The sequence below is a fragment of the Crocuta crocuta genome, unplaced genomic scaffold, assembly GCF_008692635.1.
Source record: "Crocuta crocuta isolate KB4526 unplaced genomic scaffold, BGI_CrCroc_1.0 scaffold246, whole genome shotgun sequence".
NCBI classification, from domain to species: domain Eukaryota; kingdom Metazoa; phylum Chordata; class Mammalia; order Carnivora; family Hyaenidae; genus Crocuta; species Crocuta crocuta.
This window is the reverse complement of record NW_027531902.1, coordinates 3,143,260-3,161,770: the sequence shown is the minus strand read 5'-3', so window position 1 is coordinate 3,161,770 and position 18,511 is coordinate 3,143,260. Positions and strand designations below refer to the sequence as shown.

The window sequence follows — 18,511 nt, the reverse complement described above, 5'->3', positions numbered from 1 at the left end:
CTTGACACACTCTCTTAGTCCTGGGCCTTTCATATGCTGCTGCCTCTGCCTGGGTGACCCTTCCCCAAGCTGACTTATCCTGTAGCTCACCCTCCCTTGCCCTCTCAAAAGCAGGGCTGTGGGCCTCTCAGGCCAGGTGGACTCCTCAGATGTGCTCCCACCACACCTCAGGGGCCTCCCCATTATAGCACTCCTCATTCTGACTGTGGGCTACAGACTCTTCCAGACTTAAGCTCTTTGTGGCCAGGGACTGTCTTTTTTTAAAGTTTATTTATTTTGAGAGAGAGAGAGAGTGCACGTGCACAAGTGTGGGAGGGGCAGAGGGAGACAGAAAATCCCAGGCAGGTTTCATGTTCAGCGCGGAGCCCAACCCAGTGCTCAATCCCGCCACTAGGGGATCGTGACCCAAGCCGAGAGAGGGACGTCCAACTGACTGAACCACCCAGGTGCTCTGCCAGGAACGATCTTACCACATTAGTGTCCCTATTATAGCAGTGCGCACCTGCTGTTCAGCATGCAGAAAATTAAAATACCGTGTGCTGAATAAATGTATGTGCAGTGGGGTGCTCCTCCCCTCCTTTTGCCAGAACTTCCTACAGGGGTCATTTCTGTTTCTTTAAGGACAATGACTTTCTGTGTTTAAAGGACTGTGTTTTCAGTTCTAGAGGTCACTTTTGTTTCATCAACCCTGGAACAAGAATAAGGTGATAGGCAGCCTCAGGATCCCAGGCTTCTCTCTATAGCAATTTTAAAAGGCATGAAGAATAGAAAAGAGAAGGTCTAATATATACCTTATAGGGGTACTAGAAGGAGGGGATTGAGGATGTGGAGGAGAGGTAATAAGAGAATGGTTAAGAATTTTTCAGAATTGATGAGAAACACAAATACTGATGTTTACAGCAGCGTTATCAACAGCAGCCCAGTTATGGAAACAGCCCAAGTGAGGAACAGATAAAGATGTGGTGTGTGTATATACAATGGAATATTACTCAGCCGTAAGAAAGAGTGAAATCTTGCCATTTGCAATGACATGGATGGAGCTGCAGTGTATTATGCTAAGTGAAACAAGTCAGTCTAAGAAAGACAAATACCATATAGTTCCACTCAAGAAACAAAACAAATGACCATATTGGGGGAGGGGAAGGGAGGCAAACCAGGAAATAGACTCTTGAGCTGTAGAGAACAAACACGGTTACTAGAGGGGAAGTAGGTGGGGGGGTTGGGTTAAGTAGGTGATGGGGATTAAGGAGTCCACTTTTTGTGATGAACCCTGGTGTTGTATGTAAGTGATGAGTCACTAAATTCTACACCTGAAACTGGTATTACGCTGTATGTTAACTAACTTGAATTTAAATAAAAACTTGAAGGAAAAAAAGAGTGTTGAGAGTTCCCCTCCCCAAAGCTTCAGGAAGAACAGAGTCATAAGCAGTATAAATAAGAATAGGGGCATCTGGGTGGCTCAGTCGGGTAAGTGTCTGACTTTTGCTTTCAGGTCGGGTCATGATCTCACCGTTCATGAGTACAAGCCCCACATCTGTCAGCACAGAGCCTGCTTGGGATTCTCTCTCTGTCCCTCCTCTGCTCGCTCTTTCTCTCTCTCTCTCAAAATAAATAAATAAACATAAAAATTTTTAATAAATAAGAATAAAGTCAGATCTGGGCTCACTGTACTAAAACTGCAGAATGGCAAAGGTCAAGAAAAATTCTTACAAAGTTCTACTGTTCTTCTGTCCAAATGTGTTTCTAAAAGCTGGGTCCTGATATAGGCTGCATCTTCACAGCACTAAGCATCTGAAAGCAAAGAGGTCACATTGTGTTTCTAATGTTTTATCTCTTTATATTAAGAAATAACAAAAGCTGGGTGGTGGGTCCATGGGGGGGGTGTCATGATCTTTTGTTCTCTATACTTTTCAGTATAAATGAAATATTTCACAATTTATAAAGAAGGAAGGAAGGGAGGGCGGCAGGCAACCTGACTGGCCTTGGGGTGCCTGAGGGAAGTTAGTAAATGGAAGTATTTGATACAAATTATATTTCTCATACAACTGAATCCATATAATTAGATACCCACGTGCTAAAACTAAAAGAGCAGACTAGAGGAAGACAGTTTTCTTAAGAGGGAATAGGACAGTCACGGGAAGTCACTTAGTAAATATAACCATGATCTTTCTTTCCCTAGTTTGCACTTGTTTTGACCAAGGAAGGAAAAGGATATCGAATTTTCAGTTTTTAGAGACTCTTTTTAAAATTTTTTAAAAATGTTTTATTTATTTCTAGGAGAGAGAGAGAGAGAGACAGTGTGAGCAGGGGAGGGTCAGAGAGAGAGGGAGTGACAGACTCTGAAACAGGCTCCAGGCTCTGAGCTGGCAGTTAGCACAGAGCCCGACGCGGGGCTCGAACCCACGAACCGCGAGATCATGACCTGAGCGAAAGTCGGATGCTTAACCGACTAAGCCATCCGGGTGCCCCTCAGTTTTTAGACTCTTTTAGAGGAGATGTAATTCACCTAACCTCTGGACGCCTTCTGTCCCCAAACCACATCACTTTTGTATAAAGCTCTCCTGTAGTTTTAAAAGGAATGGGCAGAGGAGGAGGAAAGTGTGAGTGACGAGTCATCTCTTTACATTCTGTCCCACTGCCAGTACATTTTACTCACACATACATGCACACATGACATTCACGCCACCAACTATTTATTCACGCAGAGCATACCTCCTCAGCACTGAAAATACACAAAGTATCCACACCACTAACCTATAACGCACACATTTTCACACGAAGGCAGACAGATATTCAGCAAGCTGTGAACCACACACCTCCTTCCTCATTTCCTTGTTCACCTCTATCAGCAGCGATGGCACTGAGGGCAGTGGGCGTGGCTCCAGCTCACTGGACTCTACAGTTTGGCTCTAGATGGTTTCTTTGCCTCCTCATAATTTCAGGTCTCCCCAAGAAACATCTCCACACACTGGAAGCCACTTAGAAGAACTATGGTAGACTCCTGACTGCCGCCCCCCCAGCCAAGTTATCACACTGCTACGGAGGACACTAGATACCACACTGCTCGCTAGGAGCGGGCAGAAGTGGGGTGTAGGGGTAGGAAGCAAGAAGTCTTCACTGTGGCTGGATAAGCAAGCTCATACTGCTTGCTTCTGACCAGGACAGGGACTATTTCCTGTCCTTTCAATCAGGGGTCGTTGAGGCCCACAGAACACTCTAAATCTAGATTTAGAGTTTGCTCTCTTGACTTCTGCTGAGGTTTTAACAGATATTTTTTCTCTCCATCTTCCTTCCACCTCCGTGCCCCTGTTCTCCACTACCATTGCTCTTTATCATCTCTGGCTGTTTTTGAGTTCTGAAGCAGGGCCGGGGGTCCAGCTTTCTGTGCGGGAGCCGCTGAGATGTCGGGCAGTTGGACATGCATGTCCAGATCCTGCCATGGGACAGTGCGTTAGGAAAACAGAAAAAACAGCCTTGTATTTGGCCCTGGTTCAGTTCCTCAAAGTGAAGATGACATTTCTGGTAAGCAGTTACAATTAGATTTTTAGAGCCCTGGGTTTTCAACTGATCACATGCAGGATTAAGAAAGATAATTTAAAATATTTAATTCTGCCTGATTAGCCAGTAAATGAGGTGATCTGCTGATATGGAAGTAATGTAATAGAGCTAATATGGACCCCCGGGCATGACAGATGTCTTGTGCCTTGTCGATCAGTGTCTTTAGCAATTACCTTGTCCTCTGTCCTTTCTTCATATTTAGTCAACTTCTTTTTTTCATTTTCATCTTTTCTGGCAGCCAGAGTTGGCAGAGTGGTTCAGATATCGTATCCATTTATTGATATCATTCCTAAGGTTAAGATGGCTACCTTGGAGCCTCATCCGGGTTTTCTGTATCTTATGATGTGGATTTCAGAGATGCCATTTACCCTCTTTAACTTCTTTTCTATCACTGCTGGTAAAATAATCTAAGGATAGTTGTTTTTAAATTTATTTTTTTTGTTTACATCCAAGTTAGCATATAGTGCAACAATGATTTCAGGAATAGATTCCTTAATGGCCCTTACCCATTTAGCAATCCCCCCCCACCACAACCCCTCCAGTAATCCTGTTTGTTCTCCATATTTAAGTCTCTTATATTTTGCCCCCCTGCCTGTTTTTGCTTCCCTTCCCTTATGTTCATCTGTTTTGTATCTTAAAGTCCTCATATGAATGAAGTCATATGATATTTGTTTTTCTCTGACTGACTTAATTTCGCTTAGCATAATACCCTCTAGTTCCATCCACATTGTTGCAAATGGCAAGATTTCATTCTTTTTGACTGCTGAGTAATACTCCGTGTGTGTGTGTGTGTGTGTGTGTGTGTGACTGCGTGTGTGTGTGTGTGTGTGTGTGTGTGTGTGTGTGTATGCCACATCTTCTTTATCCATTTCATCCATCGATGGACATTTGGGCTCTTTCCATACTTTGGCTGTTGTTGATAGTGCTGCTATAAACCTTGGGGTGCATGTGCCCCCTTTGAAACAACATTATCTGTATCCCTTGGATAAACATCTAGTAGTGCAACTGCTGGGTCATAGGGGAGATCTATTTTTAACTTTTTGAGGAACCTCCATACTGTTTTCCAGAGTGGCTACACCAGTTTGCATTCCCAGCAGCAGTGCAAAAGAGATCCTCTTTCACCGCATCCTTGCCAACACCTGTTGTTGCCTGAGTTGTGAATTTTAGCCATTCTGACAGGTGTGAGGTGGTATCTCATTGTGGTTTTGATTTGTATTTCCCTGATGATGAGTGATGTTGAGCATTTTTTCATGTGTCGGTTGGCCATCTGGATGTCTTCTTTGGAGTAGTGTCTATTCATGTCTTTTGCCCATTTCTTCATCGGATTATTTGTTTTGTGGGTGTTGAGTTTGATAAGTTCTTTATAGATTTTGGATACTAACCCTTTATCTGCTATGTCATTTGCAAATATCTTCTCCCATTCCGTTGGTTGCCTTTTAGCTTTGCTATTTGCTGTGCAGAAGCTTTTTATTTTGATGAGGTTAAGGATGGGTTTTAAAATGGGAAACTGGGTATTTTGTTTTCACAACATTAAAACAAAAAGCACTTGTGTCTGAGATTTATTCTGTCCCTCAGCATATTCAAGGCAGGACTATAAGGAATCCTGTAGATCCTCTAGTCCCCTGAGAACACTGGGGCTCAGTGAGACCAAGTGACCCTAACACATACACTAGTTACTTTCCCAGAAGGAATTAGAACTCTTTTGTTATTTCAGGAAGGCCTGTTATTATGTGTCAAGCGTATATTAAGCACTGGGATTTCCCAAGAACTGTCTGAGCTGGACCTTGAGGATGGATAAGAGTTTGCCTGGCAGGGAAGGAGTGTTTTTGTCTTTCCTTAAACTAGAGAGCTAGTTTGGGAAGGTGAAAAAAGAGGAATTCTATTTTCCCTAGCTTCTCTAGTTAGCAGTTCAGGCCTCTATTTAAAGAAGCTTCATGGCAAGTTGATTTGGTTGTACTCACTGGGAGTGGTGCACCTCTCCTTAAGGGTTGGTCTTTCAAGGACAAGAATGAACAGAAGTGATCTGTGCCCAAAACTTTGCTATCTGAACTACAATGATCCTGCCACTCTACTACCTGTGCAGTCCAGCTCCTTGTCCTGAACAGGAAGATGCTGGAAATGAAAGGCAGTGGGACCTGGGTTTCTGTATAGTAACGTACAGAGCCAAGCTCATGTCCACTCTGTGTACTGGAGAGTCACACAAGCTACTGGTACATACTTCCTGGTGCCCCCACATGATCCAAGTCCAGTGAACAGACATATGGGGACCTACTAATGAGCACTAAGAGGTACTGAGTGCTCATGTGTGCCAGGCACTGTTCTTAGAGCCATACATGGGTTACTGTACTTAAGTGAGGCTGCACCATACGGCACAAAGCAGGCAATGACTTTGCAAGATCTGGTAGCTTCTGAAGATCTAGAGAAATGGAGTGATTACAGAAGCCTGTATCGTAACAAATGCCAAGGAAAGTCAGTGCTGGAACACCAACTAGAAGGGACTGAAGGCTAGGCAGACTGCCACAAAATCAAGGGGCAGAGGGGTATGGTAGAGAGTACATGGATGTTAGAGTTGGACAGACAGCCTGGCAAGCAGTTCCTGGCTCTACCAACTTACCAGCTGTATGACTGGGCAGGCTGTTTGCCTTTGGGAGCATTACTTTCCTCCTCTCTAAAATGGGCATTAACCCTGTCTTGCAGGGTTGTTCTCAGCATAGGAGTCCAGCACAAAGCCCAGCACAGCGTAGTGCCTGGCTTTCCAACATTAGCTTAAGAATTCTCAAGTTCCCAAGAATCATGGAATGTCAGAGGTGGAAGATGCCTCAGAGATCACCCACCCCAGACAGGTCACATTTGGACACACAACCAGAGTCCAAACGTAATGAGTCCTTTGCCCGAAGCAGCCTGCTAGTTAATGGCTAGATTAGGGTCTAAACCTAAGACACCATCTGGGCTTACCCACCGGGCCCAATCATTACAGTTAAACCATAAGCATAACTCTCAAGATGGTTTTCACCAAGGTGATTGAGGGTGATCCTGTTAGTTCACTTAAGATTATTTTCTCCTCATAAAACAGCCGACTTTTCAGTTTTTGCTTTAAGTCGCTTCTGAAGTACATTCATTTGCTTTCCTGTTAGTCCTGCTTGGGCCACCGTACAAAACACCACCACCAACAACAAACCCACAGCCTGGGTGACTTGTAGAACAGAAACTTACTTCTTCCAGTTCTGGAGGTTGGAAGTCCAAGATCAAGGTGTTCACAACGCAGGTTTCATTCTGAGCCTTCTTCTCTTGGCTCGCAGGGCACCACCATCTTGCTGTGTGATCTAACCTCTTTGAACAGACACAGATAGAGAGCGAGCTTCCTTTTCTAGGAAAAGTCCTAGAAGAACATTAATCCTATGGGATCAAGACTCCATTCTTATGACCTTATTCACCCTTAATTATCTCCTTACTTCAGCATACGAATTTTAGAGGGAGCATACTTCAGTCCAAAGGACTGTGTTACCTATGTTCCTCCATCCCTCAGAAGCCATTCCATTCAGGTCTGTTTCAAACTGGAGGTACAGGAATGATGAAGTATGTGAACTATTAAGTACCTAAATGTGAGGTATCACCTATGGCCTGGCCTCTTTTACAACTCCTTCAGGTCATGGACTAATAGAGACCAAGAACTGTGGCAAAGCCAAAGTCTGGATCATTCAACGTATTCTTAATTGTGGCAATGAGGCTTGAAGGGTTTAAGACATGTAAGCAGACACATTCGGAAAGAAAACCTGATGCTGAGTAAAGCTTCTCTGAAGATAGGCCATGCATTTGAGTGACGAACAGAAAAGTGCAGCTTTGACATTTAGACATTTAGTCTGTGATTTCCAAGGGAAACGGTATAAACTAACATATTTTTGAGGGAGATTGTTTCTTTAGAAAGATTAAGGGGAAAAAAGCCTGTCAAAAATGTGTAGTGAAATATCTAGACTAAAGAGTCTCCAGGGCCTGGATAAGAAGGCAATGCAGATCTAGTTCTTTGGCATCAAGTGTATATCCATTCAGAAGTCATTTTAAGTCAAAGTGCTACTCAGCCTATTTACAGAGCAATCTTGGGATATTTGATTGGCTCTTTAGGAGACTAAGAGTGAACTTGGCCAATTATTGGCTCTTTTGGGAGGGTAGTGCCCAGTAACCTCCCCCCCCCCAACTTTTTTTTTTTAAGGTTCAGGCTGCTTTTACAATTTTTAAAAATGTTTATTTAGTTTTCAGAGAGAGAGAGAGAGAGAGAGAGAGAGAGAGAGAGATGGAGTGTGAGCGGGGGAGGGGTAGAGAGAGAGGGAGACATAGATCCAAAGCAGGCTCTAAGCTCTGAGCTGTCAGCACAGATCCTGACATGGGGTTCGAATGCATGAACTGAGAGATCATGACCTGAGAAGTCAGATGCTTAACCGACTGAGCCACCCAGGCCCCTCCAGGACACCCTTTTGAGAAATGATATCACCTCTCTTATTTGCTAGATGTGACTCCAAATAGTTTTTGGCTGTGTCCCCAAATCGTATTTTCTTCCAAATTTCAAAGTAACGCATGAAAAGTAAAGGGTCATAGAAAAACTCAAACAATTCAGAAGAATATGGAGTAGAATGTAGAATTCCTCCTTTACAACGCCTGCCTCCCATCCCCTGCCCCTCCCCATGAACAATGATCATAGTAGTTTGGTGGGTGATTTTCCCCCCCAGATTTTTAAAATATGGCATGCTTTTATTTATAGATAGCTAGAGTTATTTTTAAATAAGTGGCACCATGCCATTATAATTTGACTTTCTCTTATTGATGATTATATAGGTATGTCTGATCAAGTTTTGATTATTACAAAGCTGGAATAAATGTTCTTGTACAAATATTTGTATATATGAACATTTCTGCAAGATAGATTCTTAGAAGATTTACTGGGCCAAATTTAAAAACTGGTAGTCAAATTTCCATTTGAAAACACTATACAAATTTACACTCCTACCAGAATTATATGAGAGCATGTGTTTTCTAATTTATTTGGATTTTGACATGATCAGTCTTTACTTTTTGTCAAATTGATAGGCAATAAAGGGGGATCTCACTGTTATTTTCATTTGCATATTTTTGATTTCTTGTGAGGTTGAACATTATCACATTTCTTTCTTTTCTTTTTTCTTTCCAAGAGAGTGTGTGCAAGTGAGAGGGAAGGAGCAAAGGAGGTAGACAGAGACTCTTAAGCAGGCTCCATGCCCAGAGCAGAGCCTGAGGTGGGGCTCGATCTCACAACTGTGAGATTACGACCTCAGCTGAAACCAAGAATCAGATGCTTAATAGACTGAGGCACCCAGGTGCCGCACACATTTATATATCTTTTGCATTTCTTCTTCAGTGAATTGCCCATTTACATTATTTTAGAGAGATGGTTGATCTTTTTGAGTTGTAGAGGCTTCCCATAATTATACATATTAACTTCTGCAGGGGCAAATATTCAAATTTTCTGTTAAAAGATATTCAAAAGTGCATGAATCGGTATGGAAAAAAATATTGAAGGATTTATACTAAAAGGATAATAGTAGACAGGGTGCCTTGCTGGCTTGGTCAGTATAGCGTGTGACTCTTGACCTTGGGGTTATAGGTATGGGCCCCATGTTGGGCTAAAAAATAAAATTTTACTTAAAAATTACTTAAAAATAAAATCTTTAAAAGGACAACAGTAGTTACATCTAAGCGGTAGACTCATGGGTATTTGACTTTCTTTTTTTTTAAATGTTTTATTTATTTCTAGGAGAGAGAGAGAGAGAGACAGTGTGAGCAGGGGAGGGTCAGAGAGAGAGGGAGTCACAGACTGAAACAGGCTCCAGGCTCTGAGCTGGCAGTCAGCACAGAGCCTGACACGGGGCCCAAACCCATGAACCGCGAGATCATGACCTAAGCGAAAGTTGGACACTTAACCGACCAAGCCACCCAGGCGCCCCTTGACTTTCTTTTTTATACTTTTCTATGTTGTCTGCTTTTTTCTACTCTTGAACACTAAGTATGTATTAATTTTATGAATAGAAAGAAAACCCCCCAGTAGACTGATAAGTAGGGTAAAAGTGCTCTCAAAGCAATTCTAAGAGAGGATTTTCCAAGATACTTTGAGGAGTGGCAGTATCAGTAAGACCTAATTCTCCTAAGGTCAAATATGAAGGAAACAACAATTACTCCTTGGATAGTGACTTGATATGGACGTTGAAGTTAGCCTTATTATTTTATAGTTACCTCTTCCATACCCAGGATTCTATCACTCTTTAGCCAAAGTGTTTTATTCTCCCAACCCTTTTTCAAGTACTGGCAATAAAACTCAAACTATATCTGGTGCAGGAAACATCTCAGTTTGCCTGAGTTGAGAAACACCTCTTAAAAGCACCTGAATTCATTGGTTCTAATGACATCTGGCAGTGTCACTTGGGCCTTCCACTGGCTAGGGGGTGAGAGTGGGAAGAGAGTGTAGGCTGGGGGGAAAAATGGCCCTTCAGATCTGGATTTTCACAGGCTGAAGTGTCATTCTGGATGGTGCCTCACAGGTAGGTTAATGGGAGCAAATTCTTAAGAACAGCCAGGTTGGCTGAAGGCCAGAGCCCAGGACGAGAGGAATACACTGAGGAGAAGTGACCTTTGAAGGCTGTGAGTAACCCACCAGCTGCCAGTACCTTTAGGAGTGCTTCCGTGCAAGCTTTAAAAGAAACCATCACCACTCTCTACTGGTGCGATTTCTAGGTCAGAACCGACTCTCCATGCCCTGAGTTGTCCATTGGGTGCATCCGTGCAGCTGGGCTCACGCTGCCTAGTGCCTCACCAGCAACTGTGAGCACTACAGGGCTCAAATATAATGCATAGAAAGGGGAATAAAGAAGAGGTAAGAGAATCCCCACACTCCTGGCTTTTGATTATTCTTAGCTTACTTATATACTCTGAATTATGATGATTTACTATAAGGTGAATGATTTTTGCAAAGATGGATTTAGCCTATGGGCTAAATTCTTAAGAGTAGCAATGCAGATTCTAGGACTTAACCATTTACATGTAGAAAAGCAACTTCTGCATCATGAATTTTATACAGCCTGTAGGCCAAGGATAATTAACATTATATCACACCAGCACGATAACCTGAAATATGACCATGCTTAAATGTGTGTGACTCTTGACTATGGAGTGAAAATAAAGTGCAATCGACATAAGCTGGCAAAGCCCCCTGACCTGCAGGTCGGAGGACTGCACTGAGGACATGAGTGCCATGGCATTTCGAGGCTGAGATTCAGATAACATATAAAGTCGAGAAAAGAGACACATCTGTCAGTCTTCCAAACTGAGCTGAGGACATCTGCACTACTGCCACCATCCCACTGTCGTACAGCAGGAAAAATGGATGTAAAAATAGAAGTGATACAGCAACTATCAACACGGAGGCAAATGAATGCGGCAGTACTGACGTTGAGCTGGAGTGGCTTTTTCCAGGGCGGGCTGGACAGTGTGCGACCCAGCTAAATGTGTTTCCACCACCCACGCTGTCCCTGACAGACCGATTTTATTTTGGCCAGCCTTGTGGAGGTTACGATTGACAAAGATTGTATACCTTTAGGTTGCACGACATGATTTTTTTTTTTTTTTTTTGGAAGGTGTGCATCGTAAGGGATTAGGGGGAGGGAAAATGTGAGGCCATAAACCTCTTGAGAGCAAGGACTGCCCTCCTGACAGAATAGTGAAGGAGCCCAATTTGTTCCAAAGAAAATGCCTCCCTGGGAGTTCCGCTCCTTACTGGGTGAATTATCTCCTCTTTATTAGACTCGTGAAGAGGCCAAACAGGTGTGTGCAGAACAGGCAAGGATTTTAACAATGAGAGTGCGGGATGAGAGGACACAGATAGCTTGAAAAAGGCAGAGGGAGATTCAACACCCAGAAAATAACCACCCTTGTTTCCTGTGTCACCTCCCCTCCACGGGGGGGCTGCTGAGAGCTCATTCAGTAGATTAGGTAGAGCAATGAAGTGGAAGATTCTTTATCACAAGAGGATCCATCCACTGGTGAAGTGCCTAGATGGATCTTTTTGTTACTGTTTGACCTTTGTTTTCTAAACCGATACAATTCCCCTGCCACAAAACTCACCCTTTAAAAGTGTACAATTCAGTGGTTTTCAGGATATCTACAGAGTTGTGTATGCAACACCACTATCTAATTCCAGAACGTTTTCCTCACCCCAGAGAGGAACCTTGTGCCCATTAGCAGTCTCCCGACCCCGTCTCCCCCGCTGCTGGCGACCGTCCATCTACCTTCTGTTTCTATAGATCTGCCTCCTCTGGAGATGGCATATACTTGGAAACATCTAATATGTGGCCTTTTAGGTTTGTCTTCTTTCACTTAGTGTAATGTCTTGAGTGTTCATCCACACTAGTCCGAACAAGAATCTGTTATATGTATGTGCCCCAATTTGTATTCCAGGCATCTGCTGTTCAAAGTCAGGTTGCTTCCGATTTGGGGCTATTACGAACAATGCTGCTGGAAACATTCTTGCACGGTTTTTGTGTGGACACGTGTTTTCACTTCTCTTGGGTGCAGACCTAGAAGAATTGCTAGGTCCTACTATAACTGGAAATTTAACTTTGCACAGCCCTTCCGGACTGTTTCCCAAAGCGACCTACACTATTTTAGCTTCCCACTGCCATTGTTTGAGGGTTGTGATTTTTCCACATCCTAGGTATGCTCGTTACTATCTGTTTTTGATTCTAGTGGGTGACAAGTGGTATCTCACTGTGTTTTGTTATTTCGGAAAAAAATCAAAGCCATCCACATACATAGTGTAAAAGGAACGCTTAAGGAGTAAACGCCCCATCTCTCTCCGGAGCCATTTCCATGAGACAAATACTTTAAATTCCCTCCGTGGTCGCTTCTGGTATTCATCTTCTCTCTCTGGTAATATGCTTATACTGCTGTTTTTAAAAATCAGTTTCCAATATTCTCTCTTGGCCTCCAACTACGGAGAATGAGCATTCAGCTCTCTTCTCTTCCTCCAGGTGCACACAGACTCACTTTATCCTTCCATCTTCAAAACAGGACTATAATCTCCACTTTTGGTTAAATCAAGAATCGGCACTTATACCGCTAGGACTACGGCTTCACAGCCACGTGGTGTGCGGATATTTACTTAATCATACTTTTCCCCTTAGACTGCAAATGATGTACAGCAAAAAATTTGCTTTTTTTTTCATTTCCACAGTTTTCAACATAATTAATTGCTACTTCATTCTGCTATTTCCTTCTTTGTCCTTTCCTGTTTTTGCTTTTGTGTCCGGGAGTCGCTCCTCCAGGGGATGGGACCCGCCTGGTTGCAAGCCTGCTGCATAGCTGCTGCCCTGGGGCTTCCCTTCACCACCCCTGACTTCTCTCCTCTGTGGCATCGCCTACTTCCTGGATCCCATATCTCCCTCCCGCCTAGTTTTATCCCTCAGTTTATAACAGCATAATCTTCCAGTAGCTTTTTAATTTCTCCATTCCTGCCCTCTTTTGTGTTAAATAGGTTTTTTTTTTTTTTTTGAGAGAGAGAGGGTGCAAGTGAGCAAGGGACAGAGAAAGGGGGGGGAGAGAGAGAGAATCCTAGAAGGGGCAGAGACAGAGAGGGAGAGAGAGAGAAGTGGGGCTCGAGCTTACCTGATGCAGGGCTCGAACTCACAAACCGTGTGATCATGACCTGAGCAGAAGTCAGACGCTTAACGAATGAACCACCCAGGCACCCGTTAAATAGATATTTTGAAGTGTACCATTATAGTTCCCTTGTTTCTTTTAGTTAAAAAAATATTTTTAATGTTTATTTATTTTTGAGAGAGAGAGAGCACCAGTGGGGGAAGGGGCAGAGAGCGAGGGAGACATAGAATCCGAAGCAGGCTCCGGGCTCTGAGCTGTCAGCACAGAGCCTGACGCGGGGCTCGAGCCCATGAACCATGTGATCATGACCTGAGCTGAAGTTGGACACTTAACCAACTGAGCCATGCAGGCCTCAGGCTTCCTCACCCCCCCACCCCTGCTTTTTTTCTTTGGGTTCTTTTCTTAGTGATTGCACTGGTGATTCTAGTTAGCATCTTAACTTAAAACAGTCTAGTTTAGATTAATACCAACTTCATGTCGATAGCGCACAAAGTTGTTTATGGCTGCTTTCATGTTACCACGGTGGAGATAAGTAGTTGTGACAGAGCGTGTATGCATAAGGTCCGTGAAGCCTGAAACTTTACTATCTGGCCCTTGACGGAAAACTCAGTGATACCAATCCAGTGCTCTGATTTTTGTGATCCCGTTCTCTACCTCTTGCCTCCAAGCATTTAAGTTATCTTTTCTCCTCTGAGCTCTCACTGTGTTTCACCTTTCCTGAAACTGAAAAATTAAGTGCGCATGCTAAGAAACCAAATGAAAAGGCACAAAACAGTACCAGCGAAGTGTGACAACCTCCCTGTGCACCTCTCTGTATTTAAGATGTTCAAGGCGCAACCCATCACAGTCTAGGAAATCCAGTCCTTCAACATGACATGGCTCTGCGGATAATGACCATTGATTCAAATCTGAACATTTGCAAGGCTGGCGTCTTCATCACTTCATCCCATGCCCAGGCAGGGCATTTCCACATGCGTGTTCTGTGTGGTTCCACACTCCAGGCAGGGCTTGTTTTTGTCGGACCAGCATCCACTTCCCATCCTCTGATAAGAGTTCTTTGATTTTTATTTGAGACCAGGGATGGGGACCCGACATGGGGCATGGTGTGGGCAGGCAGGTGCCTGGGCTCAAAGCCCACTGCCAGGCAGGCAGAGCCAACAAGGAGGGGGTGAGCGGGCCCTAATGACATGGCTTCACCTCTGCCCTCGCCGAACCTTCGGACTTTCCAGTCAGGTGCACCAAGTACATCCCTGTTCCTGAATAGGCCTGTTCTTGCTGTGCTTTGGTGCTTACGGGCAAAAGGAGCTATGGCTGACACAGACACCGGAAGCAGAGGCTGAGTCTCTTTTGGGGTAGAGCTGTAGGCCCGACATCTTCATGAGGCCCTTCGTTTTTAGCAACGGAAGAGTAAACTCTTATGCTCTAGTTCAGGACCTGGACTAGTTTCAGTCTAACGCAGGGTCAATTTGTGAACTAAGAGGGAATCTCTCAAACTCATGTGACTGTCCTTGACAGAATAGAAAAAAGAACTAACAGTTTCCAAAATGACTAACTATGAAGAGAATGGGCATCACTGAGTCCAACTGATCAAATACCTGATCAAGCACATGGTGAAAGGCAATCAGGGTGTGATTTCATGTGATAAAACCATTCCTTGTACTTCTCTATTTTTCAGAGCATATTTGCATCCATGACTTCATCACATTCGCTTAGGCTCCTTTTTGATAAATGACCCACATTTTATTTATTTATTTAATTTATTTAATGATCCACATTTTAAACTCTTTCCTAAGCATAAAAACTAAAATATATTTTATAAATAATTACACATTGATTTCTTATAAATAAAAATCCTAAAATGTTTATTCTTCCCCCACTCTAGTTTTGGGTCCCTGATACTTATTTTTTGTTAGTCAGCTCTTCTCAATCCTAGGCCATAAATATTAATTCTTATTTTCCCTGATTTAGAGGATCTCTGAGCCTTTTATTTTCTGGCTTGTTTTCCCTTCCACCCCCTTGCGGGCTGTGACTTGTCTATGTAACCTGCTTGTCCTCAGTGCACACCTTACACAAGAAGTGTCTGGAGTCTATGGGCTAAGTTTTGAACCCCCAGCTCTGTTACTTCCCAGCATTACGGTCCTGAGTAAGTGTCTAAATCTTCAAAATGAGGATAATAATATACCTCATGTCATTGTTGTAAAGATCACTGAGATGTATGCCAAAGAGACACAGGAAGCGCAAAGTAGACGGCAGCAGTCATTATTTGTGGGCCAGAAGAATGAGTTCTGCCAACCAGTGCTCCTTGCGCTTTCATTCCACATGGAGGCTTGTAAGAACCAGCGACTGGGTGTATTGTCTAAAATCTAAGCCCCACAAGGGCAGAGACTTTGTCCTGTTCATCACGATAGCCCCAGCACTTAACAGACGAGTGGCATATAACAGGTATTCAGTACATAGTTACTGAATGAAATCAGTGAATGAAAATAGGTGATACATGTAGAATTTTACTGATATTCTGATTTTATGGATGAGGAAACTGAGGCTCAGAGAGGTTAAGTGCCTTGTAGAAAGTCCCACAGTGGGTTGGGGAAAGATAAAGATATAGTCCCCCTGCCTGTTTTTTTTTTTTTTTCCCCTTCTACCATATCACCTCCTCGGGCCCTTACCTTATGATCCAAAAATTCAGGTGAAGTATCTTTGTTACTAAATGATGATTATCAAGGGGGCAGAAATGATTCTGAAATTTTAAAACCTACCGTGGTATCCACAGCCTTGACTTTCTCTGTGGGGATGTGCTTTGGGACAGGTTCTGTCTGGGACAGCATCACACAGCCTTCAGCACCTAAGGTGACGATTACGACCTTGCACCCCCTTTCCAGGAGCACCTGTGCGGCCTTCCCAGCGTCTGCAGGGCTGCTGACCGTGAGGCCAGTTAGGATCTCAGCCTAGAATACAGAAAAGTGAAAGGAAACAGTGGTGAGAAAAGTAACCTGGGTCTACTTCCAGATTAGATTTGTTTTTCTAGAAAAATGTCTCCCTTCTTTTGTATAACAACCAATGCCGTGGGGAACTTTGACGGATACTGGCTCAGGAAAATAAATTAAATACTCAATATCAATGACAATAAAAACTCGCTATTGAGGACATTTTGGGGACAACTGGGGAAATGTGAATGTGGCCTGGATTTCAGATGACAGCATAGAATTATTAATAATTTTCTTGCGTGTGATAATGATGGTGTGGCTCCTCTTAGGAGATGCACACTGAAGTATTTAGGGGTGAGGTTTCATGTTATGTGCAGCTTAGTCTGAAATGACTCAACAAAAACAAAAAAGAAATACATAAAGGGGAGAGGGGAGGCAACGTAGCAAATGTTAACGACTGTTCAAGTGGAGAGTATATGACTATTCGTTGGGTTGCTCTTCCAGCTTTTCTGTGTGTATGTATGATAACGTTCATCATAGAGAGTTAGGGGGAACAAAGAATTCTACAAAAGAAAGGAAGAGGGGAGGGAAGAAAGTAAGGTAGGGGCCGCTGCCAATGATTTTGATATATTAAGTCATGTCTGTAAATTTCACACCTGAGGTTGTAATTCTTCTAGGCTCCTCTTGGGTCATAGTGCCTTTCTCTTCTTACTAGTTATAGTTTTCCATGTTTGTACCATACCCATTTCTTTTGTTTGTTTTTGCTCAAGAAAATGTTTTGCTCAGGGTAGGAGAGACACTGACACAGAGCAGGGAAAGCAATGTGCTGATATATTCAGGAGGTTTCCACTCCTTACTAACTCTGGGACTTTACCCAAGTCACGTATAGTCTGTAAAATGAGGGGCATGCACAGGACCACAGTTCTCTCCCAGAATATAAAAAGGGCTCTGGCTGAAGAAGGGGTGAAGGGCTGTAGCCCTGCTTCCTTACCCCCTAAGCATCCCTCTAGGTTCTCTGGGGACCTTCTATGGTTCTGAAATTAGTAGCTTAAAAATCACTGGGCTAGATGAATTATATGATACTTTTGACTCAAAAAGTTTATAACCAAATTCTGTCTTTTCCGTATCCTATTTCTTCCTAAGAATGGGTCTGTCTCTTCTTGTGCTTGCTCTGAACATGCCCAGATTAACCAGATTTTGTTGCCTATAAGTAACCCCACAGCGTCTGCCCCTCCGGGACTCTGGTCTTGCCTGGCAGCAACTTGACTATGTGTCCTTCCTGAGCCATCTTTCCCACAAGACCCTTTCTGTCTGAGTTCGCTATGCCTTGAGGCCACATTCTGTATTCTTTTTGTAAGTTTTTCACTGACCTTCATTACTGAGATCACTTACATCTGTTGAGTTAGTTGGGTCTATTTTCAGAAACACTGAATTCTTGTGGTTTCTAAAAACCTGTTATTCTTTAATGAAAGATCCTGAACGTAATAATGAAACAAACACCCATGTACCTATCACCCACTTTTAATAAGTCTTAATGTTTTACTTTATTTGCCTCAGATATTTTTCTTTAATGAAGGTAAATGATGAGGCAGCTGGGTTAAGCGTCCAACGTCGGCTCATGGTTTGTGGGTTCGAGCCCTGTGTCAGGCTCTGTGCTGACAGCTCAGAGCCTGGAACCTGCTTCAGATTCTGTGTTTCCCTCTCTCTCTGCCCCTCCACTGCTCATGCTCTGTTTTTCTCTCTCTCAAAAATAAAATAAACATTAAAAAATATTTTAAAAATGTGAATGATGCCTTCCATAGATATCACTTATTAATGTGCTTTTCCCTTAATATCATTTCATCTGTGTTGACATATATAGCCCTGCTTCTGTTGAACTACACAGCACATATACTGCAAATATACTAGAGTTTAAAAAAAATCTATTCTCCTTTTCATGGACACTTATTTTTCCATTTTCCCCTTTCATAAACAATGAAGTATTGGATATTCTTATCATGTATATAAAATCTGTCTTTTTTTCCTCTGGCCGTTTAAAAATATTTTTGTTTTTACTTTGGATTTTATGCGGTCCCACTAAAATGTATGTTAGTAGAGAGTTGTATCTGTGTATCTCAAGTGGAACTTTCAATATACTTTTGATCTGAAGATTTGTGCCTTTCTTCAGCTCTAGAAAACAACTTGCTGTTTTTCCTCCAATATGGCTTCTCTCCAGTTCCTCCTTTCTCTTCTTTCATTTCCATCAGAAATGTATGTTAGAGCCTCTCAACCTATCTTTCTTTACTGCAAATTCCTCTTTAATATTAAAAAAAGGTTTCTGTGATATTTTCTAGGTGATATTTCTAGGTGAAAAC

The 18,511-nt window shown here is 42.9% G+C and overlaps 1 protein-coding gene across 3 annotated transcripts in view; it reads right to left on the bottom strand.

The window, feature by feature from the left end:
• RBKS (ribokinase) overlaps positions 1–18,511 on the bottom strand; it is an 86,782-nt gene that overhangs the window by 22,374 nt on the left and 45,897 nt on the right. For all 3 annotated transcript variants that reach the window (XM_077774131.1, XM_077774129.1, XM_077774130.1), the window contains one exon: positions 15,990–16,178. In XM_077774131.1, coding sequence (XP_077630257.1) covers positions 15,990–16,178 — 189 coding nt within the window. The remainder of the gene's footprint in view (positions 1–15,989; positions 16,179–18,511) is intronic.